The 26,959-nt window shown below is 53.0% G+C and overlaps 8 protein-coding genes across 8 annotated transcripts; 3 read left to right on the top strand and 5 right to left on the bottom strand.

Annotated features, from left to right (window-relative positions):
- Positions 1-156: 156 nt before the first annotated feature.
- B0H65DRAFT_278433 (uncharacterized protein) lies at positions 157-4,242 on the bottom strand. The gene is made up of 2 exons (XM_062822844.1): positions 3,818-4,242; positions 157-3,753 (listed from the first exon to the last, which is right to left on the bottom strand). Exons 1-2 carry the CDS (start codon positions 3,936-3,938, stop codon positions 221-223), a joined length of 3,654 nt encoding a protein of 1,217 aa, XP_062679941.1. The 5' UTR covers positions 3,939-4,242; the 3' UTR covers positions 157-220.
- Positions 4,243-5,297: 1,055 nt separating this feature from the next.
- Positions 5,298-7,374, top strand: B0H65DRAFT_278389 (sporulation protein RMD1). Its single transcript, XM_062822842.1, has 3 exons — positions 5,298-6,704; positions 6,765-7,116; positions 7,176-7,374. Exons 1-3 carry the CDS (start codon positions 5,481-5,483, stop codon positions 7,250-7,252), a joined length of 1,653 nt encoding a protein of 550 aa, XP_062679940.1. The 5' UTR covers positions 5,298-5,480; the 3' UTR covers positions 7,253-7,374.
- Positions 7,375-7,898: 524 nt separating this feature from the next.
- On the top strand, positions 7,899-10,244 carry B0H65DRAFT_278399 (ribonuclease H-like domain-containing protein). The gene is made up of 5 exons (XM_062822843.1): positions 7,899-8,322; positions 8,387-8,715; positions 8,789-8,959; positions 9,018-9,057; positions 9,126-10,244. The coding sequence occupies exons 1-5, from the start codon at positions 8,100-8,102 to the stop codon at positions 10,013-10,015; spliced, it is 1,653 nt and encodes a 550-aa protein (XP_062679939.1). The 5' UTR covers positions 7,899-8,099; the 3' UTR covers positions 10,016-10,244.
- A 379-nt stretch (positions 10,245-10,623) lies between these two features.
- Positions 10,624-12,640, bottom strand: B0H65DRAFT_530123 (39S mitochondrial ribosomal protein L46-domain-containing protein). Its single transcript, XM_062828920.1, has 3 exons — positions 12,384-12,640; positions 11,449-12,227; positions 10,624-11,360 (listed from the first exon to the last, which is right to left on the bottom strand). The coding sequence occupies exons 1-3, from the start codon at positions 12,418-12,420 to the stop codon at positions 11,064-11,066; spliced, it is 1,113 nt and encodes a 370-aa protein (XP_062679938.1). The 5' UTR covers positions 12,421-12,640; the 3' UTR covers positions 10,624-11,063.
- Positions 12,641-14,363: 1,723 nt separating this feature from the next.
- Positions 14,364-16,471, bottom strand: B0H65DRAFT_551393 (uncharacterized protein; the record flags this gene model as incomplete). The annotated part of the gene is made up of 2 exons (XM_062829804.1): positions 14,364-16,027; positions 16,099-16,471. 2 exons carry the CDS (start codon positions 16,469-16,471, stop codon positions 14,364-14,366), a joined length of 2,037 nt encoding a protein of 678 aa, XP_062679937.1.
- Positions 16,472-19,085: 2,614 nt separating this feature from the next.
- B0H65DRAFT_431119 (60S ribosomal protein L43) lies at positions 19,086-20,010 on the bottom strand (the record flags this gene model as incomplete). The annotated part of the gene is made up of 5 exons (XM_062824925.1): positions 19,086-19,149; positions 19,213-19,345; positions 19,405-19,436; positions 19,892-19,902; positions 19,972-20,010. The coding sequence occupies 5 exons, from the start codon at positions 20,008-20,010 to the stop codon at positions 19,086-19,088; spliced, it is 279 nt and encodes a 92-aa protein (XP_062679936.1).
- A 1,224-nt stretch (positions 20,011-21,234) lies between these two features.
- B0H65DRAFT_430069 (Saccharopine dehydrogenase-domain-containing protein) lies at positions 21,235-22,741 on the top strand (the record flags this gene model as incomplete). The annotated part of the gene is made up of 3 exons (XM_062824860.1): positions 21,235-21,289; positions 21,349-22,425; positions 22,554-22,741. The coding sequence occupies 3 exons, from the start codon at positions 21,235-21,237 to the stop codon at positions 22,739-22,741; spliced, it is 1,320 nt and encodes a 439-aa protein (XP_062679935.1).
- A 738-nt stretch (positions 22,742-23,479) lies between these two features.
- Positions 23,480-25,591, bottom strand: B0H65DRAFT_430106 (siderophore iron transporter mirC; the record flags this gene model as incomplete). Its single annotated transcript, XM_062824863.1, has 3 exons — positions 23,480-25,119; positions 25,182-25,312; positions 25,368-25,591. The coding sequence occupies 3 exons, from the start codon at positions 25,589-25,591 to the stop codon at positions 23,480-23,482; spliced, it is 1,995 nt and encodes a 664-aa protein (XP_062679934.1).
- Positions 25,592-26,959: the final 1,368 nt, after the last annotated feature.

Here is a 26,959-nt window from a genome sequence, read left to right as displayed (position 1 = left end):
ACGGATGTCATTTGGATTTCGATGCGTTTGTTGAATGTTGAAACTCCTCGCCAACTTCGCTGCATCTCTATACTTCGAATAGAAGGCCTGTAAAGGTATTCCTTACTGCCGCCATCTTTCTATAACGGAAAGTACCTTGCGAACGTGCTTGTTCCTCCCCAACGCCATAAACCAAACATACACTTATTCACCCAATATAGAACACCGCCTCGTCTCGTGCTCAATCTTCCTCACTCAAATCACCATCCTCGCTACCTCCCAACTCTGCCGCCCACGCATCCACAATCCCTTGTTCTGCTCCGTTTCCAGTCCCCTTGTTAGTGACGACGGGGTCAACGTCAACAGCTTTTCCCTTTCCCTTCTCCTCCCTTGTTGGCCTTCGACGCTTCTTTGCCTTGGCCTTGGCTGCTAATACTGGTTGGGCGTTTTTGTAGTGTTTCCATTGCTCATGGGTAGTGGGGGTATTGTCTGGGGCGGTTTTGGGACTGGTTGTAGTTACTTTCACCGTTGTTCCCGTTCTCGTTCCAGCCCGGACGTTTCCATTACCGGTAGCGCTTGAAGACGAAGCCGTACCTGTACCAGAGCCTGACCCCGAGCCTGATCCCGTCTTCGACCCAGACAGCCCAGATGGCCCAAACGATCCCGAATTCCCTGAATTTCCCTGTGGCATCTTAACCTCCAAACCCCCCAAATCCTTCGGCCCCTTAAGTTCCAACTCCTCAACCCAAACCTCGACCTTCCTGAACCGCCACTTGAACAGTTGCGCATCAGGCACCCACTCCAGTTTTATTGGTGTCTTCTCTATTCCACCACCCTCTTCTTTCCCCTCCCTATCATTATCCCCGTCATCGTCATTACAACCCATCTCCTTAAAAACCCTCTCCGCCTCAGGCAATACCTCCTCCCTCCAATGATAAACATCGCTATACCTCGCTGTCCCTGGCCTCGCCAGCTGCTTGAAAACTTCAAGCACCTCGAGGTTGGCGAGGCGGAGGGTGGTGAATGTTCCGTGGTGGGTGGTTTTGGGGGTGAGGAGAATGGACGAGGGGAGGGGAGGGGGTGGTGGGGGAATGTTGTTGGGGAGGCTTCTGCCCCTGGTGCGGGAGGACCGGGAGGGGTGTTCTGTGTCAGATTCTGATGAGGAGGAGTAGATGGTTGAGGGGGGAGGAGGGGAGTATAAAGAGCAGGGGAGGGGGGGTGTGGGTGGGCGTGGTGGTTTGGTGGGTTGGGTTTGAGGCTGGGTTGGGTTGGAAACATTATGTTCTGTTCGTGCTGGGGTGGAAAGGTTGGTTGGTGGATTTGGCTCTGGCTGAGGTCCTGAATGACCCTCAACACCGGTCTTGTGAGGTTCTGGATGGCCTTGGATGTTTGCTCTATGATGTCCTTCCAATTGAGTCTGGGGACTAGCGTGAGATTGGTTCTCCGACTGTGTTTGGGTTTTGCTCTGGGTTTCGCTCGTAACTTCCTGTTGAGTGTGAATCTCGGGTTCCGTTTGCGTTTGATGGCCCTCGGTTTGTGAATCCAGGTTCATCTGAACAACGGAGATATCCAGATCGTCGCTGATCTTCTCTCCAGTCTTGTCGACTCCCTCTCCTGCCATAACTCCAGACCCCTCGCTGCTCTCCTGTCCCACACCTTCTCCCACCTCCACAACCCCTTCATTGAGCTGCTCATTGACAGTCCGATCGCCCAACAGGTCTTCATCCTCTTCACCATCATCTTCATCATCCCCCTCATTGCCCTCATCCACCACCTCAACCCTTCCACTTCCCACTCCCCCTCCCACACTTGAGGCCCCCTCATGTTTCCCCTCCTGTCCCTGCTGCTGGTGCTCCTCCTCCTCCCCATTCGAATAGTACCTAACAGCCCAAACAGCCCACATCTTCTTCGTATAAATCCCCATCCCCTCCTCATCTAGCCACAACCCCCTCTTCTTCACCACCTCCCCCAATATCTTCGCCTCCTCACGCACATAATAAAGCTGAACATCGCCATCCTCGTACGTGATCGTGCCCTGGAAAAGGTTATTTCCCATAAATTGGCGGTCCAAGTTACGAAAGTCCTCAATGGGAATGGTCTTGATCCATTCGAACACCCGTCGTCCGCAGGTTTCGTTTGCTTCCTTTTTGGAAATGAAGACAGGTTTTGTTCGGAAGTGTGGTGTGTTGGGGTCGGTGAGAGGACAATATTTGTCGGTCCGGTAGATTACGTATTGTAGGATGACATCGGTGGGGGAGAGGAGGGATTGCGCGGGGACGGCTTTCGTGGGTGGAGGTGGAGGGATGGCAGCAGCGGGGGCTGGTTCTGGAGCTGAAGGAGCAGCTGGGAGGTGATGAGGGGGCGCTGGCACCGATGGAAGGACTGTTGGACCGGCGTTGATGTTCGTTCGTGGTGTTGGTGGATTCTTGCTTGATGATGCAAGCGTCGCGGTAGGCTTGTTGCGCTTTCGGGCTGTCGGGGTCCGAAGTGGTCTGCCGTTTTCTTTTGATGACTGTTGAATGTCAGGGAGTCTGTTAACGATCGTTGCAGGTTTCGGTTGTGGGTACTTGTCCTTGATATGCTTGAAATGATCTTCGTATGTTATAGCATCACCCGGTTGTGAGGGCTTCTTTATTGGGAGAGACGGCTGTGTTGCCTGAGCTGCTCGATGGGTTGCTGGTTGTCTTGATGTCTGGTTTTTGTCACCTTGCGTTCCTCGTGTATCTTTGGTCGGTTGGCTCCTCGAAGGAACGATGGTGTTTGTTGGATTGCTGGCAGTCTTGTCACCGAAAATGCTTTTAGCAGCTTTGTTTTGTTGGCTGCTTGAAGCGACAATGGTGCCTGTTGGATTGCTTGCAGGCTTACCGCCGAATAAGCTTTCAATGGGTGCTTTGGTGAATTCTCGTACCACTTGCTCTTCCGTTCGTTTGGGTGTTTGAGCCTCCTTTGCCCTCTCTTTGATTTGCTGGATTTTCTCCGTCGCCTTAGCGCCTGCTGTAGTCGGCGTGTCCCTGATACTTTTAACAATCTCCTTTGACTTCGCCTTATCTAGATTGCTGCCAGGGCTCATTCGAGAAACCAAGTTTTTACTCAGAGGTCTCGAGGGCGCTCTCGTCCGGGAATGAGATGAACCGGACTCTCGTTTGAAGCGCTGACGCTGATCTTTGGAGAACAATTGGTCAAAACATGGCGTCTGATGCCGTCCAATGCTCAACCTCCGTCTCTTTGCGCTGTCGACGCTTCCACTACGGCTCAAGGCCTCAATATCTTGGACGACTAGAGGCCTCTTTGAAGACCCAGTCTCGACGATGCTTGGAGTTTCTCTGCTGTGACGTGCAATAGGAGTTCCGATACGGTTTGTGGAACTGGCGCTTTGCGATACGGGGAGATTGATGGCGCCTTCACTTTCAGTACCCTCCCCCTTATTCGAGCCATTGGTGCTGGGCTTAGATGTGGCGTTGTAGTTGTTGCTCTGTGTATTTGAAGACGTGGGCTTGTCGTGTTTGATCGACGATATAGGAAAAGCTGGCTGGAGAGACTTAGTAGCATGGTCGCTGTCTTCTGTCCCCTTCGATTCTTTTGCATGAACTGCGCGCATATTCTCAAACCTTCCCCCAAACGGCTCTTTATCCTCTACCTTTTCCTCTTTCGGGATTTCTTGGACAGGGTTTTGCCGCAGGCGGTCCTGGATGGCCGCATTAAAACAGTCATCATCTGAACTACTTTCATCGTCCGGCTTGGTACTCTTCGGGGATGATGATGACGCGTCATTGGCTGTTTCTTGGAAAGTTGTTAGCTGTCTCGGTCGACATAATGTTGCATGGGGTCGAGTACACACCGTGGCTATGGCCGGATGTTGAGTTGCTTGAACTCCTTGCTGCTGGCTCTGGATCGGAAGCCGGGCTGGATGTCGGCAAGGACACGAACCAAGCTTTAGCCGGCCCAAATATCGAGTTCATCGCGGTTGTGTTGCAGAACTCTGAGCACCACCTGGGCTATAAGCTGTATTGGAATATTCAATTTGCTCCGACGTGACCCTCGTGATTTCGGGCTGACTGATATATAACGACCCAGTGAGTGTAGTGAGGCCACTGATCGAGAAAGTTGTTGAAGGGTGGAAGGTATGAAATGGCGTTGACCTCTTGTCGAGGTTAATAATGTGTTGGAACAGCGGCTGCGGACACTTCCTACCCCGTAGACACTAGAATACGGACGCAAGATGATGTTCTGGGAAAGAAATCGTGAGAGAGGCAGTAATTCATCGAAGTATAAATAGTTTACTGGATGCGGAGTGTGAGTGTCTTTGAGTGATCTCCAGAGGAACAGCGGAGGATGACCCAAGACAAAGAGAGAAGAAGGGAGTCGAGGGAAGAGTATCATGGAGGAGAGAAGGAGGACGACGAAGTAAAAGGAAAAGTCAAATTGTAATACCGCTTGGATCGGCGAGTCCACGCTTCGCAAGAGTGAGGTCTAGAGGAAGAGATTATGGAATTGTATACCACGGTATAAGAGAAGGGTGTTGTCCTCGCCGTCGCCGTCACTGTTTGTGGTATGTTTAGAAAAGGGTCCCAGCAGAGAGGTACAAATCTAGTAATGGAGTTCACCGTATGAGTCCAGATGATAAGATGAGGTCATCCCATGATACTCCCCAGGGCGGAACTCATCTTGATCGGTCCATATGGAAACACCATTGTCGCTCGCACAATCCAGGACAAAGGATGGCGATAGTGTTGAACGATGGTAGTTGAACGCATGGCATCGGAGGTGGTGTATTTCTTCGAAATGACAAAACTGAAGCTATTCCCATCTGTGACGACGCATATAATCATGTGATGATGCATTATTTCATGGTGTAACATTGAACGACGGATGATGTTTGGACAAGGAGAAAGACATTGTTTCTTTGGAAAGACAAGGGAAGCTTGCAGCTGGTGCCCGCTGGAGCGTTCCCGATTGTGGGCTAGACCGGGAATGTCCTTGGCGTCCGTTCTCCGCATTTTTAGCCTTTGTCGCATTTGGCCAGGTGGGGGCCAGTCTTGTCCACTGGCCGGCCCCGGAGCCGACCACACCACTGAAGTTTCAAGCGGACGACCACCGGCCACAAGACGTCACTGATCTTGCCTTTGATCCTTGACACGGACCAGACAACAACCACCACAAAGTCGGCAGACACCTCCATCACCGTCAACACAACGGCCGACGATCAGTGTTTTCTGGTGTTTTTCTTCTAGCCCAACCAGCGAGCATCAGATTTTGGACGCTTGAGTGTGTTGATATACAGAATAAATACCCATTGTTTTTCTTTTCTTCAGAAAATCCACGTTGGCGCTTGAGGTGGTGGCCTTGTCGATATCTCCAGTTTGCTTGTTCCGTGCGACCATTCCTCCATCGGTGAATCAGCAAACACACGAGCCACATAAACCCAGGCCTGCCACAAAGCAACACCATATCACCCCCTCAACATCACAACAACCAACCAGTCGATCGCGACGACATACACAATGGAGAACACCACAGCATCAGAGAATACACCGCTACTCCCCACCACGACGCCATCGTCTCCCGACGTCGCCCGTCCCGCGAGACCGCAACGAAATGTCACATTCAACCCCAATCCCGTCACCAAGACCATCGAGCCCGAGGCAGCCTATCGCCAGGCCCGCGCCTCGCATCCAAGCTTGCCGCATCCGCCAATGTCACCTTCAAGTTCCTCCGCTATTAGCACTGGCGGTCTCGGCGGCGGCCCTCCCATGTTATCGGCCTTGAATGGCAAGTTGCGACGACGGAACAGCGGCGGTGCCATCGGCTTCAACCACAATTCTGGCCTCCCCTATACGTCCGCTGGCAACACTCACCTGCCCAAGATCGGTCCACAGCGCAGCACGAAGAATGCCCAGAAGCTCAAGCTACTACCTAACCCAGAACTGGAGGAGGATGGCGTCGACGAGGAGAGCGGTCGCGAAGTATACTCGCAGTACACACGTATCAAGGATCCCACGGCCCGTCGTGATGCTGCGCGTCTCGGCAAGGCGGACCGCGACAGACTGCCCAGAGTGACGGCGTACTGCACAGCTAGTAGGTACCAGATGGACGGTCTCATGCGGTTCCTCAAAAGCAGATCCAAGAGCCGTGGCGCAAACCCAAAGTTGATCGACGAGTGCATCTACACTCCTTATAGCTACAACCCCAAGCAGGCGGCCGAGAACAACCGAGTGGAGGCAGAAGCTCAAGAGCAACAACAGCTGGGACTTTTCGACCCCATACATTCGCGCAGGCATTCCACCGGTGAGGTGCCCCAAGGTGACAGCAGTGGTTATCAAAGCACAGAGGACCTGATCAGCCTCAACCTCAATGGAGGCAGCACCTCTAGGGAAGGTGTTCAGGATATGGTGGCCCAAGGGGTCATCAGCGACGAGAACGCAGTGTCGGATGACCCGCTGGCTGATTTTGACATTCAAGTCCACACTCCCGAAGTCTTCCTCTTCGAGTACGGTGTCGTGGTAATATGGGGCATGTCAGTTGCCCAAGAACAGCGATTCCTAAAGGAGATTGCGAAGTTCGAGTTGGAAAAGCTGGGGCCGGACGATATGGAGACCGAGTACTTCAACTTTTACTACACACACGAATACCAGGCCCGAATCTACAACGACTTTATCACGCTACGAGACAAGAACAACTACATGACGAAGCTGGCCATTTCTCACGCTCTGGCTCAGAGTGTCAAGGTTGGTCCTCATCCTACTGAAAGCCGCGATAGAAAGCCATCGGCTAACCGTATCACACAGACATCTCTCTTTGAAGAACTCATCGCGTCGACCATCGAGACGTGCAAGGATATCCCAACGCAGATTGCGCTGACGGGCAAGATCGACCTCAGTCGTCAACAGATCAATATGCAAATCGGAGAGCTCTTCATTCTCCGCGTCAACATTCACCTGAACGGCTCCGTACTCGATACACCGGAGCTGTTCTGGGTCGAGCCACAACTCGAGCCTTTGTACAAGGCCGTGCGGAGTTACCTCGAGATGGACCAGCGTGTCAAGTTGCTCACAGAGCGTATGGATGTCATTGCCGATTTGTTGGCTGTTCTCAAGGACCAGCTAACTCACGGCCACGGAGAGAAACTAGAATGGATTGGTGAGTCGCAATGCACACATAAACCCTCAAGAACATGGGCCATGCTAACTGCTTCATAGTGATTGTCCTTATTGCTGCCGAGATTCTTGTGGCGGCCGTAAACATCGTTGTCGATTTGTATGCGGGCGTTGACTAGAAGGAGACAACAACTTGGGACATGGCGTCAACACAAGGGGGGTTTCTTCGTAACTCGCTCCTTTTCCTTTTAGTCATTTTCTGCATGGAGACGGGCATCTTTTTGAGCACTGGAGGAGTTCTGGGTCTAAGAGCAATGAGTTGTGACGGTGTTTTTGTCTGGCTGGATTCTTTGGTGGACAGCATTTAGAAGGGATGGCGCTTCGTAGGGTCGGCGATGAACAACGAAAGCAGAGGACATTGATATGCCTGAGAAAAAGATCAAAGAGCGCCAACGATATTCCCGATCTGGTTTGACTACCCGCGATAGACCATATACCAGTAAGGCTTCATTTCATTATCTTTTCAAACGTGCTACCCGTTACCGTATCTTTCCCTGGTCTTGTGACATCCCCTACTCTTCATCTGATGTTCCGGCAAATAGGTACCTCTATGGAGCCATTCATGTTTCAGTTCGGTCAAGGCACCAAACAGGCAGGACTGGGCAGGTGCCCGTCGGCGACGTTCGCAAACGAGGAAGGAACTGCAGCACACGGAAGTGGCAGGTACAGCTTCCAGCTTCCAGCTCGCGAGGAAGGTACGACGGATGGGCTTGCGTCAGACATGATAGGGAGGCGAGCCGATAGCGGAAGTCACGTCTACCGCGTTGCCCGAGCAGTGACGAAACTTGGGATTTTCCTCGCGGGAGTTTCATTACCTACCTTTTCACCCCACTTCTGAGTTTGAATATTGTTTTCCTACCCTCATCCTTTCTCCCAGGTTGTCCCTCATCTTCGCAAGATCTGCTCGCATCAGGTCCGGGACTTACGTTGATGGGCATCTAGATCGCGGCTCAGATCTCTCTCAGAATGGAAGTCGACAACAACAACTTCTGGGGCCACCTACCCACTGTCCTCGACGCGATTGCCGATGCCGAGTACATCTCGCTTTCTGTCATCGGTCATCCCGATGCTATCACCAAAGCTGACCAGACCAAGGAGGAGCTCTATCGCGAGTTGGTAGAACACTCCAAGATTTACCACATCTCCAAGATTGGCCTCACTTGTTTCCAATACGACGAGGAGAAAAAGGGTACGTGCGATGGCCACCCCTTACGTGACCATTTCAACGAGGTAACTGACATGGCGAGTCTCAGAATACTCTGCTCGTAGCTTCAACTTTGCCATCACCCCTTGGTTCCTTTCTGCGAACATCCAGGCGGAACTCATCGCAAAGACCGTCAATCGAACATTCTCCTTTACCTACGACACCCTTAAACAGTTGAGGACACACGGCTGGGATTACAACGAAGCTTGGGAACGGGGTGTTCCTTACTTGACCCGCTGGGAGGCGCAAACAGTCGAGGAACGTTTCCTCCAGCCTTGGGAGTCCAAGAAGCCGTTGGACATCAACAAACTAGACGTTGAGTCCCAGACATTTCGGACCTGGGCCAATGCGCAGATCACATCTTGGCTGACAAAAGAGGTATGGTGACCATTTCCGCTCTTGTCTATCAACTTTGTTGGCTCGTCAAGCTCATGCCCGCCTTCCTTTACAGGACAAAACCCTCGACTTAGCGACCCCCTCAGGCGAACGGTTCACTAGCCTTCAAGTTGGACTCATCTGCCAACTTGTCCACTCCTGCTTTGATGAGTGTCGCGCAACGCCCAAAGATGACAACCGAATCATGCAAATCAAGAAGCTCAGTCGCGCAGAGCTCATCACGGAGGTCAGTAAAACAGTCACAAATCACGAGTCTCGGACCATTCACTGATCGATTCTCACAGAAGTTGACGAGCCGACGCACTGCACTGACGCAACAATCAGGTAAGCCACTCCGATAGCACGTCATAAAACCCAGACCTTCCTGATTCCACTAATGCTTGTTCTTACAGGCTTTCTCTACGTGGTGGAGGCCCTCCTCGGGGGACACTTTGCCGACGACATCGAGCCCGAACTGTGCTTTTTCTACGTATCGCATATGGATCGCGACTCGCGAGAACAACTCATCTCGGCTTTCCGTGACCGAATCGAAGCAGCTGAATACAGAAACAGGCTCAGGCGACCTATCCTGCTCGTACACGGTCAGCTCGACATGCTGTGCTACTTTTACTCGACGTTTCTGGGCCCACTTCCGGAGACACTCGACGAATTCACAAAGAGAATACACCAAATCTTCCCTCGGATCGTGGACACCAGAATCCTGTATCCCCCCGACAACTACCCATCTCACTCACCCCACAAGCGCAAGTCTTCGATCGAGTTCATCTCTGCTGCAGAGGAAGAGGGAGGACCTCGTGCCACACAGGTACGGGGACTGGAATACAAGGACAAGATGGCTGAAGAACATGGACTTTACGGCTGGTACTCCAATCTCGCGTTCCTCAAGGTCGCAGCAAAGAAGCTGCAGAAGGAGCCGTGGCTGAGCAAGACCAGACCCCAGAAGACCTACGGGAGCATGAGAATGAAAGCCAAGAAACCAAGCAAGCTTTTCTTCACTCTCAACCCTTTTGCTCCCGACAGAATCAGTCGTCGGTCAAGTATTTGCTCTTCTGTCGCTTCTGGCATGACTGGAAGCATTGACACTCCGCCCAGTGTCTTTGGTGATGGAAGTGACGAGGAGGAGGAGGAGAAGCATGAGGTACCGGAGATCCATCGTCTTCCGCCGTGGGAGGCGGTTTTCTGGGAGAAGTTTGGAAACAAACTGATACTCGACGACGGTGAAGTTTTGGCGCTCACTGCTGCTTCGATTCCACTCAGAAAGACCAGGGTCCGGAATCTCTAGGATGATGATCGGGATCTCTAGGATGAGTTCCTTTTTGTCTGGACTGTCATCCCGATTTGTATATTGCTCACATTGCTCTTCAGATGGGAACTAGTTTGAGACTCGACTTGTGTGTGTGTGTGTGTGGTAATGCCAACTTAATGTGTTGGTCAATTTCGGGGATTGGAGGAGTACGCGCGCGCGAGGTGTTCCCGCTAGAGGAGCAAGCCAACGGGCTCACATGGATGGATGATCGAGGAGGATGACGGTGACGGAGGCGGCGTAGGGAGCCGCGTGAAGATCCCCTACAGGCCGTTATGAGGTAGGATTTCCAGCCAGCTTGAAAATACCGTTGCTCGCTCTGCCGCCGGCTCAAGCTTTGAGTCTCAAGCCGGGAGCACCGGTGTTCATTGGAGATCAAGGCTGGATCTTGAAGAGATCACTGCAACGGCCATAGTGGTCTATAGTGCAGGATCGGCCTACGGATATGTAGTCAGCTCAGGAATCTTGTTCTGTTTGTGTATGTTAGTATCAGACTTCAACTGAAGATAGCGGAATGACCAAATCAGCAGATGTCTCGTAGTAATCACAAGCCATCTCTCACATCGACTATGGACAAGGACAAACGTGACATGATCATGTTCAACCCAAATCTCTATACATAGCATATGTTTCTATATTACAAAACAACAAGGAACGAGAGAGCTCATTCAGTCCTCATCCCCTCTCGTCCCTGTGTTTTATGCCAGCCATTGCCTACTTCTTTAGACGTGGCATGCGAGCTTGGCCTGGCCTTGTCAAGTATGCTGAGGCGCGAGGGCTTACAAGACCTGTCAGCTCAACTCCAAACCATCTCTCATTCTCTCGAGACTTTTGATCGTGTTCGGCTAGGAAGGGGTCCAGATCCACTCAGCGCATAAACAACACTTGTACCTTACCACCGAACAACCAAACCCATCTTTTGATATCAATACATTTGTACACATGCTTCTTCCCGTCTCTCTTCCACTCATCTCCCCCAGCCTTCCGGCCTTTCTCACTTCAGAGCTTGATCCAGGTCGTTTATTGTTCACCTCTCAGCAAACATGCCCTTAACACTCTGGAAATACTCCTCCGCCAACGTGCTGCGCAGCTCCTCCTGGGTGAGCCACTTGAAGTCGACCAGGTCATGCAGGTTGTCGGTCAGGTCGGCCTGGCCGGCCATGATGCGGCCCTTGAGGAAGAAGATCTTCTCGCCCTTCTTGAGCAGGGCGCCGTCCTTCTGGCCGAAGACGGGGCGGACGACGTGGTGCGCGACGGGCACGCGGCCGACGATCCACGTGTTCATGTTGACGCCTGCGGACTCGGCTAGGATGCGGGCTGCGGTCTGTTTGTTTGGATGTGATGTTAGTGAATGGAAACCATAAGAATGAATGTGGGGGGAAGGAAGGAAAGACAAAAAAAGACACACATACCTCGTGCAGACCTTCGTCTGTAGGAACCACGCCCGTGGGAAACATCCATTGCGCCTTCTTCTCAGCGCCGCCCTCGACGTTCTCCACCTTCTTCTTCACCACAAGATAAAGCGTCTTATCCAGCGCCCGATCCAACCGCTTCACATCCCCCTTCTCATCCGCCTCCGTCCGTCTCGGCATCGGCTTCTCGACGGGAACCCGATCCTCAGCGGGGATCTCCTCACCATCTTCCGACACTCTCATCTCCGCATCAGCAATCAACTTCTCCACCATCTGTTCCCTGCTGGACGTATGCGAGCCCACCAGCACCTCGTCGTTCCACGCCATCCGGCCGCGCGGGTTATACCGACCAATGTCCTTGGCGGGCACGCCGTGGCGCTCCTTCAGCTTGATGCGCCAGTCCAGGTCCGAGGCCGTGTCCTTCTTGAAGTAGAAGTCCTTGCGGAAGGGCGCCGTCAGCCGCTCGTTGAGCCGCTTCTGGTAGAAGTAGAAGGATTCTTCAAAGGGGGTCAGGTCGCGCGTCAGGAGCGGGGGGCGCGTCAGGATCACGCCGGACTTGATGCGGTAGATTTGCGACGAGGTCGAGGTGGCGGCGTGGGTGCCTGTTGATGTGGTGACGGGGGGGTTGACGGGGGGAGGAGGGGGTGGTGTTGTCGTGGCAGAGGCCTCGGCGGAATAGTAGCGTCTAGGAGCGGCGACGGCGAGGTTGCTGAAGACGGCGGCGGGCGCAAGTACTCGGGCTTGGGTGCGGCATTGTAGGCAGATGGAGCGTTGTTGGCCTGGTGAGGGAGAGAGAACAGATGCGACGGTTAGTTATGGTGTCTTCTTAAAGTTTTGCGATCGGGAGGGAGGGAGGGGAGGTATGCAACGAGAAGCATCAATTCGCTACAACAGGGTAAACAGGTCAAGAAGAAAAGAAAAAAGGGAATACATACTCCTAAGGAGAGCAGCTCCCCTACTCGACGCCGACATGATGGGCAGTATATATGACTTGGTTGTTGGACGGGGCCTGGGTGTGTAAACAACGGACACGGGACGGGGGAGGGAGGGAGGGAGGGAGGGAGGAGAACGGAGCTACGGGTGGGTGAATCTTGCAGCGCGCGCCAGTCCTCAACTCAACTCTCTCTCGTAAGTCTCGGGGTGGATTCGGGACGGGGTCGGTCGGTCGGTCGCTGCGGCGGCGGGCGGGCGGGCGGGCAGGCAGGCAGGCAGAGCGGACGGGCGATACAGCGCGGAATGGAAACCCGTGAACTTTTTCGATGTCCGCAGCCCCACTTTTTCCCTAGGCCGCCTGCCGCCGCCGCGCACCGGTCCCTGCTCGTTCGTGGTTCCTGGTCGTCCGTACGTACCGCGACGATTGAACAATTGAGTCTTGGCAACCGATTTGCTTTCCTCACCGCCTTCCCTTTTCGAAGCTTCCCTTCTCCAAAGTCCCAAACTCCCCGCACCCCACCATAACTTTCACACTCCTAGCCCCACCTGACTTTTCACATGACCAAAGCGGACCCCCAATTTTTCCCACCTCAATCAAATAAAACTCCTGCTGCCCCCCTCCCTCTTTCGGATTTCTTTTCCTCTTTCTCTCCTCAAGGCACCATTCCTTATCATCACGACGTTTCTCTTCCTCCAAAACTGTCCTGATCATTTAGTCCGTGCCGAGAGGAACCACCATGAGCAGACCAATTCGCTAGCGGTACCTGCTTCTAAAACGCTCTACCGGGTTGCTGTTAGATAGAATCTGCTTACATATTTTTTGCCATGCCATCTTGTGATAGTTGTTTGATTATCGTATCTTGTCATGATTTGACGAGCTTGGGATGACGAACCGAGGATGGGCTGGTTGCAGTGTTGAAGTGTTATTTTGCTTCATTCATGAAAAACTGCCTCCCGTCTCCGTCTTGATGTTGTCTGGCCTCGTCGTTGTGTGTGTGTCGTCGCGCATGTTGTCTGGCGGGCGGGCGTCCTGTCGAGATGATTTCGTGTTGTCGCTATGATCATGGAGTCTTGAGGATATCCAAGGGGCGTCTCGTCAGTCACTGTCGCGATCAAGCATGGCCTCAAACACTTGGATAACTCGCTACCCCCGCCTCCATGTCCTCCTCAGCTACGCCGCCGAATGTACATCACTACCCTACTTGCTCGCAAGATTCATTCCAATTATCCATGTCGCAGATCGCGATATATATATATGCGTGCTTCACCTCACTATGCCGCTGGAGTCGTCTCCTTGCCAGCGTTTGATCCGCTTTTCTGAGTCTCAACAAGGCTACGTACAATATGAAATGGAAAGCAAGTAATATCAAACAAGATGAACAAGAATGGAATCAACAGTCATCAAGTTTATGACATGACTTCTTCAACATACCTTGCCCTTTCCTCCGAACACCATGAACTTGGCCCAAGTTGCACCACAACGACCAGAACACACCCGAAGAAAGCAAAAAGGAATTCCGAACCCTGAAAGTAGTCATGTCTGTTCATTGCAAAGATCCTAATGTATAAAAGCTACCGCGCGCCAGTTGCCCGCCAGGATATTTACCCAGATTCGCCCCAGCCGGTCCTGATACCATACACCATCTAACATATACATCACATCTGTGATCAGAAAGTGCTTCTCCTTTCCATCATCGAATACCGAAAATCCATAAAACGCCCAGTCCACAAGCGTCAACCCGATCGATGACGACCGATGCAAAGCTTTAGTTCCAGCTACCACTTGGATGCTGGAAAGAATTCAACGCTTTCTTCTGCGCTCACAACTTTGCCTTCTGTTTCCATGCCCTCATCGTGCCTGAAATGTAATCTTTACAGAGCTCTGCGGCTCCCAACACCGGATCGCCTTGCCAGCCGATAGCCATGAACATCGCCATGGCCGGGCATGATGTTGGTCAGCTCCCAATGAGCAAAATGTCATCTCACGCCTTCAACTGGTCAACCGCCCTAGTGACCTCCTTAGCCGCAAGCTTCTCCCAGCTCTGTTTCAGCTCTTCGCCTAGACTCATTGCAGGATCTTGAACTTCTTCATAAAGCTTCCTCGACACATCCCGGTTGATAGCCTCGTACTGCTCGGCAGTTATTTTCTGCGAATGCCAATGAGGCCTCAATGCTCCCCGAACAATACTGTTGATGCTCTGCTTCACGTCGAGTGGCAGAGCAGGTCGTGATGGCGATGTCTCGGGGGACCTGTGTGGCGCATTGGGATGAGGCCGCCGCACTAGCGATGCCTGGACAGTAATCGATGCCGACGACGATGGTCCTCCGGCGGCTGCTGAGCCACTTTGCTGGCGAGAACGACCGCGCTGTTGCTCCGTGTCACTGTTCTCAGGCGAGGTTTGACTCCTACGTCTGTTGTTCGGCGAGGACGACCGGGAAGTTTTAGCTGTCGGTGATGTTGATCGGTTGAGCGAGAAGTTTGCCGGAGCGTAGACAGGGGCCAGATAGGAGCTGAGGCCCGGGGAACTCGGCCGACTCATGACCATCGGCGGTGTTGTCGCCCGAGGACTGACATAGGTAGGAACCGGGGACCCCGTGTCGATGCTTCCCGGAACAGGAAGTTCAGGAACATCTCGGAAGCCATCCTCATCAGAAGCCGTGCTCATCTCCACTTCCTTGAGCAAAGACGATAAGAAAGACGGAGCTGCTTCGGTGGATGCTGATGGTCCGGCGGTGGTGGATGCGCTGGGCTGGTTCGCCGCTGAGGTAGATGGTTCGCCGTTTTGAGTTGTGTGTAGCCTCCGCGTTCGAGGCCTCTTCAGCTTCCTCTCCGGCTCATGGTTGGATGCCTCCACTTCACCACTAATAGAGCGTGACTTGCGCTTGCGACTTGCGGAGCCCTCCTGGGCACCTCTGGCCAGCTCAAAAGCACCCCATGCTTGTTCTTCTTCCCGAGTCTGTTGAGGCGACGGTTCGCGCGGGACGTACCGACTTTGGAACACACTAGGCATGTTGGTGGTAAAGACGTCTCGAGCCCCCAGTCTAGTGGCGATCATGAGACGCTGCTGCCACCTTTCATGCTCTAGCCTCTCCTGCTCCCTAAGCCGCTGCGACCGGCGGTAATTCTCTAGGTCTTCGAGTGTACCATCGTCGCCATCGTCATCCTGATAGTCAAGGTCCAAGCTCAGGGCATCCCAAACTCTGCCGGCGATCCTACCCCAAGCACCTTGCCACTCGTCAGATCTGGCCCTTATCCTGGCCCGGCGCATGCTGCCTTGGGTTCTTGGGAAATAGTAGTTGCCGCGCTCGCGCTGGGCGTTCTGAGAGCCACGACGGGTCCTCGGAGCTGGCGCAAAGTCTTCGGGCATCCCATCTTGCGCGTTGATATCCTCACCTAGCACGTCCGCACATTCCATGCAGAACCAGTGACTAGGCGGGACCCTCTCCAGGCCGATGCAATGTGTATGATATGGCACATCGCACCCATCGCACAACAGCAGAACCTCCTCGTTATCTGAACGGTTGCAGATTGGGCACGGTAGGCTAACATCCTCTTCAGGCTCGGGGTTCTCGTCAAGCCATTGTTGGGGGTCGAACTCGGCTACCTGCTTCTTATCTTCGACATGGTAGGAACTCAGGAGTTTACCTGCCACAGAACCGGTTAGCAATGCTGCTCCTTTCCGCATGCACAGTGATTTTTGGGAACCATGAACTCACCTCCTATCTTGTCGTACACATGCACCAGGTGGAATTGCTGGCGGCAAATGGGACAGCTATTGGCCTTGTCGGTCCATAATCGTAGACAAGAATCGTGCAGCGCGTGGCCACAAACTTGAATCTCGGCTACATGGTCGTGTTTGTTGTCGTGTTTCCTGGTACCTGTGTTGCTGGCGGTTGTGCTAACGGGGCTGTTGTCGGCATCGTCCTTGGGTGTAACTGCGTCTACTTCGATCGATGCGGCGGGCGCTCCGGGCTCACTTGAATCCCCTGTAGCAGGGCCGGCAGGAGCGCTGACGGAGGACGACGGGTGTGGGTCTGAGGGTTGTTGGACGTCTAGAGTCTCTAGACAGACAATGCACTGATCAGCCATCACGACTGGGATGGTGGCGCGATGCTGTATATAGAGAAGACGGGTAATGAAGTCATGCAAAAGATAAAATATGAGATGTGCAGGGCGCGATTGGCAACGTCTAAAGAAGTTACCTGACCAAGCACTCCAAGCAAGCGACGATGAGCCTCCCCTGTCCGAAATGAAATAACGTAGTTAGGTCACTTCAGGGCTAGCAAAGAGGTGTTTTTTGTTGCTGTGGTTGGCGGTGCTGGTGGTGGTGGTGGTAATGGTGCCGTGTGTAAGTGATTTGCGGTAGCAGGTGTGGGTTTGGGTTTGTGCGGGTGGGTAGTTTGCCGCTGTAGGAAGCAGTGTGGAAAGGTGAGGTGAGGTTGCGGGAGGGAAAGACGGCCGAAGTGCAGGTAGAATCCCCGCCGTTTTGTGAATGGTGACGGGATGGCAGGTGAAGGGAAGCAACTCAAGCTAGAAAGTGGAATTTCAAGGTTACTATGAACGGGCCACTCACGAACGAGCGGGAGAGAAGGTGGAAGCCAACAAGGGACCTGGAACCTGAAAGCTTACAACGGATGAAAGTGTGTGAAGCCCGGAGGTCGAGGAGGGTCGATGGGTAGGTAGTAACAAGAGGGGTAAGACTTGAGAACCTGAGCTGAGCAGACGAGAGAAGGTCTTGTCCTGCACAGGCGTTGTTTGTTTGGAGGGTCGAGCGTTGGACTTTTTGGAGAACGCTTGTTGGAGAAAGAAGAGAAGGAAGAATGATGCCTGCCAAAAGATTCCAGATTCGCCTTCAAAGCCCCGTGTTAACACAACCGAGACATGGACCAATCCCACGCGAGGCCCCGCCCAACGTTCACCGGCCAGGGACAGGGTCGGAGGTCATAAATAGAGCTGTAGGAGGAGAGGTAGCAGCACTGGACAACTGATAAAGCACATCCGCGTGCAGGTGTGTGTTCCGCCTACTGCTCTTAAAAAGATGGACCAGCTGACTCACGGTTGGTTTGGCTTGAACATTAGATACCTACCTACTATCTCTTTAAGCGTGAAATGTGCCATTTTTTCCCGGCCCATAAAAACTTCAGAGTACCCAGCTCCTAAACAGCTAGTGGCTCTGTCAGAGGCTTTATAGCGTCCTGCTAAGATACCCAGAAAGTAGCCTGAAGTAGCTAAAGGGTTGCATTTTGGTGTTTGCGAAACGTCATTGGCTCCAGACCCCTGCCGGGAAAAGAATGGCGCATTTCACGCTTAAAGAGATCATGGTTGCCAAAACCTTGAATTCCCAAGCCTCGAACGCCAAGCAAGGAGGTAACGAGCGCCTGGTCCGGGCAGGCAGAGGGGGACAACCAAATTGGTTTCTAGTTGAGGAAGGACAACCCGCGGGATGAAAAGGGCGGGGAGGTAAGATCGTGATGGGCACAAACAGTGAAACGATTATGGAATGAGAACCTCGATGCGTGATAGGTCACCCACGCTTTTTGGTATACGTACCTGCCCAAAGCTGTAGGTCTGGATTTGGATAACGGAGGGTTGTCTCAAGATGCCAGGTACCTCTACGGTTAGTTGTGAGAACCGCCAAGCAGTCAGGATCGTTTGATAGGCTGCTGCTATGGTTGGTGAATGGTGATGACTGAGGACCACTTGTTCACAACTTTCGATTTTTTCAAGATAAAAATGGTAGGATGACTATACATAGTAGGCAGCAGTGATGGTCAAAGGTTATCTTCGGCCATGATTAGCGGACTATCACCGAGTCTCACGATGACGCTTTCTGGCACTTTGTCGTTGGGGTGTGGTGTTGTCCCTTTAGTCGATAGCCTCCGTTCGAGGTTTTCCTGATTTAAGATCCTGTTCGAGGATAAATTTGCATAGGGGAATATGTCACCTTGATTGCATCGACAAGTGCCACCCGACACTCATGAGTGCAAAGGCCACCGGGAGTTCAATCACGGGGACAGTCCTCGGGACCTCGTTCGTTGACAGGGGTAGTGTAGATGGCAAGTCGACTAGAGACTCCTTATCCGAAATCATGTTCACCATCAAGTTGATACCAGGATGCGTTTCGGCCCATGGGTTGCGAGCATGCCCATGAGATGTGGCAACGCAATATCCGCTCGGGTATACACTGCAGCGTGGTTATAAATCGGAATCGCCATGCTTGTGGTCATTATGCCTAGGTTGTAGCACAAATCGCATCTGACCGGTCCTCTTCCCACGCTCACACTTTACGTACCCCATCTAATGCCGTCACCGGTTTTCGAATCTACGAACCCGCGAACCGGGGGCGTGACGAGGAGGAGTTTCTTCACAGGAGGTCGCGGACAGCTGATCACGGTAATGCTGAGGGTCGCCGGGTTTGGCCAACAGGAAAGGGTATCATGGTCATTGTCTACCGTAAATCAAACCTGGCGATCTTTGAGACATCTTCCCAAGCCATGCTTCATGTGAGGAAAGAGACGCCGGTATAACTCCCTGTCTAGATCGCCCCGTATCCAGACCACGCAATGGTCATGTCGCAATGGGTAGCAGCAAAGTCGTTATTGAAGGAAATCTGGTTCATCCCATAGTAAATCCGCAGATCCCCAATTGTCCTTTTCCATGACACCTAACCCGAAAGACCAAAAATGCCAGCTAAACGACCACCTTAAACCTCAGTGATCTCACGGAGACGGCGGAGGGTGGAGCGCATGGCAGCGGCGGCGGGGGTGCTAGAAATATCATGTTAGACTCGAGATGCCGTGTCGAGGGCGTGCTTGTCGATGAAAACTTACGAGACAGTGTAGGCACCACCAGCCAGGGTCTTCTTGCAGGCCTTGCAAGACCAGATGCCGACGGAGGAGCGACGGACAGTGTTCTTGCCGCAGAAGGTGCAAGTGTAGCGGGCGTGCTGGGACACTTCCTGCTCTGTGGGGTTGTTAGTAACCTGATGAGCGACGGGGCGTAGGAGTTTGTTGGGTACTGACTCTTGACCAGCTTACGGAGCGAAGCACCGTATCTGTTGTGGTTGTTGGTTAGTGACGCTGTTCCTTCGGTTCATTTGCTTTTGAGTGCGAGATCGACGAGATTCGTGGTGGTAGTGCTTCCGGTATGAACTGATTGAGCCGAGCAGGATATCCAAGGTCCGTGGAAAGGTGACGCCCAGGTGATGGTGTTCGCGATCGCGCATGGAATTCTGAAGGTGCAAGAGGTCGACATTGATCCGGCTCGAGTGTCGCTCTCACAGATTGTTGACTTTGGTTGCCGAGTCATGTTCCAATGTCGAATGCCCCCCTCATCTCCATCTTCAGCACGTCCACCGCAGCCAGCGCCCAGAGAAGCTCGTCATTCTAAATCGTGTAATTCTTCCTTCGTTCTCGGTAGTATTGTCGCCGTTGGTGTCGTCGTCGAATGTCCCGGGTGAATCTCGTCGATCAAGGGAGTGTGAACTCGAAGGAAACCGTCGTTACATACCTAGTACCGTACTATTTTCGCAATCAAAAATTAGCCATCTCGCCGCAACGCATTCTTTCTGGAAATGGGGAGTTACATACCTTGCCGGAGATTCCGACCTTCTTGGTGCGCTTAGACATTTTGGCTGGTTGAGGTGGTCGTTGTCTGGGGAAACTACCGTCCTTGCTGGCGATGTGCGAATTTGACAAAAGGCCAGGGCTTTTTTCTCTTGTGTGGTGTGCGAGCGCTGCGACGGCCGGTCCCACCCCAGGAACATTTTTCGGACCCTAGGCGGAACCATTTTGCCGACTCTGTGCCAGTGTGTGCCTGACCAATTTCTTGGCATTGGCGGGGCTTTTGCCCACACTGGCAGCTGACCCCGCTGTCAGGTCCCGAATTGACAGCTGGCCCGCGCCCGTCGCTTGTGTGACATCAGCCAACATCATCTCGTGCTCAGCTCTACAAACACCGTACAAACTCTTCTCTGACAACATGAAAGATCTCGTTCAACCTCCTCGTACTCACTCAGTGTCCACTTATGACAGCTACTCCGCATATGCTGGTGGACTACAGACAAGTCTCGATGTGGGTTTCTGTTCACAGCATGCAGCGCCCTAGCTTCAGGTTCAGTTTACAGCGTGCCGCAATGGCCCTCAAGGTTCGCACTGTTTGCGCGGTAACACTTTGGTAAACTTTATCAGTTTTCAAGCGCTGTCAACAAACAATGGTTCGTTCCCCCTTGGACAGCCGTAACCCTACCCAATGAGATACCATCAGACATCTTGGTTGAGCGGAATGAATCCGACATCCGGAGAAGTCTCCGGGGTTGCTTGAACTGCACCGGATATTGTATCGACGATCTCGGGCGCACTCCAGATCTGGTCCGTGTTCCGGCGGGAGGCATTCCGTCTCTCTTGACCGCATGAGACGGCGGTGCTTGCCTATTTCGGATGGCATCCAGAGTAAACAACGGAACTGCTGTTGTGTCTGCATAAGCGGTTGCAATAGTGACATACGGTGGAAGCCAAACAAAAAGACACGGACATGTTTGGAAAAGGGTTGGTGTTCCGATGACGCCGGTGCGGTGCTGCCGTGGTCCCCCGTGGTCGAAATCTCCATATAAATGATGCATCGTCTCAACCTAAACAAAGCCCAGAAGACTTTTCTAACTCCGCTCTTTCCTCTTGGTATCCCGGATCCCATAAGAACTGAAGGGTCGAGACATCGGACTTGCATATTCTTCTCTTGTCCACTTCAACGACCCAATCTTTGTCGTGTAAAGACTCACCTGTCTCGGACATCGACATAGTCTCACCTAACCTTCACTAGTTCAACACAAAGGCGAAACTCCTCACCTTCCCAAGATGCCTCTGAAACAACACGGCCGCGACTACGACATTGTCGTCTTTGGAGCCTCAGGTGAGTACCTGGCCCAACATGAAAGCTCATATTCAACAACAAACTAACAACCACCCCAGGCTACACGGGCAAATACACAGCCCAACACATCGCCACGCACCTCCCCACCACCCTCAAATGGGCCGTAGCCGGCCGCTCCCGCTCGAAGCTCGAAGCCGTCGTCTCCCGCCTCAAGGAACTCAACCCGGACCGTCTCCCGCCCTCCATCGAGATCATCTCCTCCACCACCGACCGCACCGCGCTCGAATTCCTCTGCCGCCGGACCTTCATCCTCCTCACGACCGTCGGGCCCTACGGCTCTTTAGGCGAGCCAGCCTTCGCCGCCTGCGCCGCCACAGGCACGCACTACTTTGACGTAACCGGCGAAGTCCCGTTCGTGCACAAGATGATCACCAAATACTCGTCTGCGGCCGCCCAATCGGGAGCAAAGATGTTTCCCCAAATCGGCATCGAATCGGCCCCCTCCGATTTACTCACCTGGTCCCTCGTCCAACAGCTAAAGCGCGAGTTCGGTCCCCAGACAAAAACGGGCGAGGTGACGCTGAGCATCCACACCCTGCGCTCTGCCCCCTCGGGAGGCACTCTCGCAACAGTCTTCACCATTCTCGAAAACTTTTCTCTCCAGGAATTGCGCGAGGCGCATAAACCTTACGCTTTGAGTCCCGTCCCGCACCCGAACCCGGACCTGGCTGAAAGCAGGACGTCGTGGACTACCAAGTTGACCGGGCTAGCCACCACCCCCATTTTGGGACTGGGAACAACCTCCGTAGCAGCCAAGACCGACGCGGCTATCGTTGAACGCACCTGGGGTTTGTTTGAATCCCAGTCCTCCAAAAACAAAGAGGAGAGTTCGTACGGTCCGAGGTTTAGCTTTAAGCAGTACATGAAACCCCGTAACTGGTTATCTGGAATAGCTATCCATTTTGGCCTGATGGTGTTGGGGGTGGTGATGGCCACGCCCGTTTTGAGGGGTATTGCCAAAAAGTTTGTGTATCAGCCGGGCGAGGGGGCGGACGAGGAGGTGGCGAGACGGGATGAGTTGGAGTTTTGGGGGGTTGCGAAGCCGGATTTTGAGGGGGAGGGGAAGGGGGATACGGATACCAAGGATACCAAGAAGAGGGTGGCGTTTGGACGGTGTTGGTTTCGGGGGCCGGTTTATTACTGTGAGTTTTTTTATTCTTCCTTCCCCTTTGGTTGAGAGTACCTTCATTAGTGAGTGGCATGGAGAGGATGGATGATATGCTGACTTTTTTCAAACAAACAGATACCGGAGTTTTGTTGGCTGAGGCGGCTGCCACGTTGCTTGAGGAGGAGAGCGGCGTGGAGGAACAGCTTGGTGGTAGTGGTGGTGGTGGTGGGATCTATACGCCTGCTTGCTTGGGTCAGCCGTTCATTGACAGGTTGGATAAGGCTGGGTTCCGTTTTGAGACGAAGATTATGGAGGAGGAGTAGGGAGGCGGTTGGTATTGTTATGGGTAGTTTGAGGCTGCTGCTCGAGGGTGTCACACGGAAGTATGTACGTGGGATGCATTGTTGTGGCGTTATTAATAGCATATAGCTCATGAATGGGACTGCTTCAGGTTGAACTCCGTGACTCTATCTGGCGCGAATGGTCGTAAGAATATAAACCGAACGCGTCACGGTCAGTTATGTCAGACCTTGGGTATACTCTTATCACGCATCTAAAGAGTCTTTATTGTACTTTGGAACCTGGATGGAAAAGTCTCTAATGGACTTTGACTGATGTTTTTCCAAATTATTGTAATCCCGATCATAGTTTTGTCAACGGCCTTTCCCAACCACAACGAGCGGTATTGGACTGTCCGTGTTCGGTTTATTCTTACGACCGCTCGCCTGGGTGGCAATTGTATAGTGAGCATCGAGATGAGCCGTGGTATGAATTCACCGGTTGATAATCTATCACTCAGAAATGATTGATATCTACAGAAGCTGGAAATCTATCTTAACTCCCTTTTATACACGACTAAGAACATATCCGCAATCAGTCAGTCATGGTATCATCGCTATCCTTCAACCCAACAACACGCTGTCTAACTAATCAATCCAATACTGTACTCCAACGCTGAAGATTCCTTCCACCTTAACTTTCCCTTTGGTATATCCCATTCCAACATCCACCATCCAACAGCCACAAGCAGTTCATATCCAACATCCAAAAATAGAATCTCATCACCTCACAACCTCTTCCCTTTCCTCCTCCTCCTCAACAACCACCCTTCTCCTCCTCCTCCTGTTCCTCCCATAATACCCGCTCCCCTTCCCCATCCAAACCCAAAACCTCCACCACTCCACCCGTTCCTCCATCCTCCTCGCCCGTTCATCAATCTCCTCCTCCCCCGTCCCCACCACCAGTCCCCGTCCATTCCAAACCTCCCACTGCCCTCCCTCACCAAGCCTATAATCCCCGACAAACAACGCCACCACCACCAGCGGCACGCACCAAAACAGCGCGCACTTTAGGAGTACCGTAACCGTCTCCTGGTACGCTCTGGCAATCGCTTCCCGTTCTACCGACCCCCAGGGATAACTCCGCGCTACCACCACGCTGGCGTAGATTTTCTTTGCCTCGCCTTTTAGCGCGTCGGGGAGGTAGGCGACTAGTTTGTGGGGAATCAGTCGGCCCCAGATGACGCCGCTGAAAGCGGCCCCCACCGCCGCACCAACTTCTACCAAGGTAAGAAAAGCGGCCGTAGCGACGCCGACGTGCGCGTGTTTATCCCCGCAGGATGCTTGCACGGCCAGTTGCGTCGCAACGTGCATCAACCCGGCGCCGGCGCCGAGGGTAGCCTGGGCTGAGAACAGCGAGGGTATGCTAACGCCCTTGGTGCGGGTCATGAGCAAGATGGCGATGGCGAAGGTATATAACAAAGCGCCGGCGATGATGAACGGTCTTGGGCGGGGGGATTTGCTCTGGCGGATGGCGAGGGAGGCGAGGATGGCGGCGATGGTGGAGGAGAAGGAGAAGGTTTGGGTTATCTGCCCCGCGCGGTTGACGGGGAGGTTGAGAGCCACTAGGAGGTAGGAGTAGAAGTACGGCTGGACTGCGATGTAGAAGATCATGAAGTAGAAGAACCCTAGGCTGCAGCCGGCGACGAAGGTGCGGGATTTGAGCAGGTCTAACGGCAAAAGGGGGTGGGGAGCGAGGTGCGGGCGGGATTCCCAGAGGGGGAAGAGGATGAGGAGGAAGGTGCCGAGGACGATCATAGGAAGGAGCTTAGGGTCGCGCCAACCCTGGGGGGAACGGGAGATGAGGGTTAGGGGGATCAGGATGAGCGAAAGGCCGGCGCTGAAGAGGAGGGTGCCGATCATGTCGAGGTCGCGGAGGAGGATGTTGCGAATCTTGGCCTTGGTGGTGCCGTCGTCGTTGTTGCTGTGATGGTGCTTTGGCTTGAGGATCCCTAGTTTTTCTGCTTTCCGGCGGTTGAGGTACAGACTCAAGGCCAAGGGGAGAAAGGCAACGGGCAGGATGAGCGCCCACATGCCGTAGCCCCATCGCCAGGTTGTTGTTGCGAGAATGGCTGACGCTATCAGCGGACCGATCCAAACCGTGACCAGAAAGGGGCTGTCCGGTAGACTGGAGAAGAGGGCTCGGTTAAGGAACGAGCTGGTATCGGCAATGAAGACCTGCTGGAGAATCTGCAGTCCCGTTGAGCCAGCCGCGTAGAATATTTGTGCGGAAGCATAGGTTTCCACGTTCTTGGAGGCTGCCATGAGGATGTAGCCAAGTACGCAAAGGACGATGGAAATAGCAAAGGCCTCGAGACGACCAAAGACATCGGCAATCTTGGCCATAGGAGGTTTGATGACGGCTGGTAACTGTTAGTTTTTCTGTGCCTCAAGATGTCCAGTCATCCTGCAGTTCTAAACTCACCATTGACAACATTTTGAACAACTGAAACAGTCGACAACAGAGAGTGGTTGTTGAAAGAGCTGACAGCAAAAGCCGTCAAGGCATATGTGACCTGACCCTCGAGTGAGGTTGTGAAAGCGATGAGAAAGATGCTTTCAAGCAAGCCGTGTTAGCACGCACTCGTCCAGACGATTGGATGTAACAAACCTCATATAAGCTACGATCAAGGCAGACTTGGTCCACGCCCTCGAGACAGCCTCAATCTGCCTCACTCCCTCCTGAATGTCGGAACCCGGCGTAGCGCAGTCGCTCTCGTAGAGAGGGGTGGTCGCCGTGCCATAGTCTCCTCCGTCACTGCCGACCTCGAGACGGTCCGTCGAGAAGTGGTCCTGTAAGAGGGGCGACCCTATCTCGTCGTCGTCGGTCCTCATCTTGCCGCTGCGCTAATTTTATGTTTGCCGAATAATGGTGTTCATGAATGCTGTTGCTAGTTTCAGAGAAGGCGGGTGTCGTTTCGAGTTCTCTCTTGGTGGTCTGAGGGAAATTTGTAGGTATAGTGAACTGAGGGTACTGTTGAATCCACCTCTTCACTTTCACATGTGTCCGGTCCGGAGATGTTTGCATGTACCCGTTTGATGGTTGCGTAAGAGATGTTTGATAAGGATACTCGGACGGAGAACGGGTAGGATGTCGACGAAAGGTAATTCACAGAACCACCCCCAACGAAAATGAAGTGAAGCAAAAAAAGAGGTGAAGAGGTGAAGAAAAGAGAAAAGAGAAAAGATGAGTAGTAGGCAACGATGATCCGAGGTGAGGTGAGACCCGTTCGGTGGTATCAAGTTCTTTAGGGCGGTAGCGGTAACAGCGGCGAACAGCGTAGGATTGCACTCCAAAGGATGGAGACTTTTGCTGTGTGCTTTCTCGGCGTAGGTACGGGATAGTTGACTGGACCCCTTGTAAGTTTTTTAGAGGGTATCCACGAGGCCGAAGATAGTGCCGTTGTCTGGTCGTCACTCTTGGTCAAAAACCCAAGCTGACGCAGCCTGAGATATGCAGATCGGCTCAGGTCACCTCAGTTGATCGATCCAGTGAGAACAGGAGGTTTAGGTTTGAGCGACGGACGGGATACGTAGAAATAGGTCGACCATAGAACAAGGCAGCCAACCCGGGCTGTTCGGAATTCGGATCATAAGGTTCTCCCGCGCTGGGAAGGGGTTGGATTGGGTCGGTTGGGTAGGTGAGAAACCAACCAGAGTCCGAAGGTTCGTTGCTGCCTTTTTTTTTGCAATTTCTGGGTTTGGGAGGTTCCAGTTGTCTCACCCCCGTTCCGCTTCAGAGGCTGTTTCTCGTGGTGGCCGCGTTTGTCTCAGTTCCGACTTCCCAAGATCATCAGCCCAATCCGGGTACTGATGGATGAAGCTCTGTGGGTCGTCCATCTGAAGAGAGGAGGGGAAGCAACGAGCGAGCTGCCCTTTTGAAGAAATGAAAATAGAGCCAATGACCTGAGGATTTTCCACTTTCCAGTTGACGAGGGGTTCGTGACGGAGTCTGTGACAAGGTTGGGCCCCACTTGATACATCCCATACTCAGACCCGATTGGCCAAAGATTATCAAAGCATCTGATAATTTTGGGTCCCTTTTCCCCTCAAGGAAAACCCATCCAGCGCTTCCCGTCAGTGCACGCAAAGGCTACATGGCTAGTATAGTATAGAATTCATACGTGGCTAGTATAAAGCCACTTTTCTGGCCGCGCAACCATATCTGTGTCAGCCGTGCAAAAACTTACAAGGCGCATCACC

This window comes from Neurospora tetraspora (assembly GCF_033439725.1).
Source record: "Neurospora tetraspora strain CBS 560.94 chromosome Unknown B0H65scaffold_6, whole genome shotgun sequence".
Classification (NCBI taxonomy): Eukaryota; Fungi; Ascomycota; class Sordariomycetes; order Sordariales; family Sordariaceae; genus Neurospora; species Neurospora tetraspora.
The sequence above is the reverse complement of the archived record's forward strand: the minus strand, read 5'-3'. Positions and strand labels throughout refer to the sequence as shown.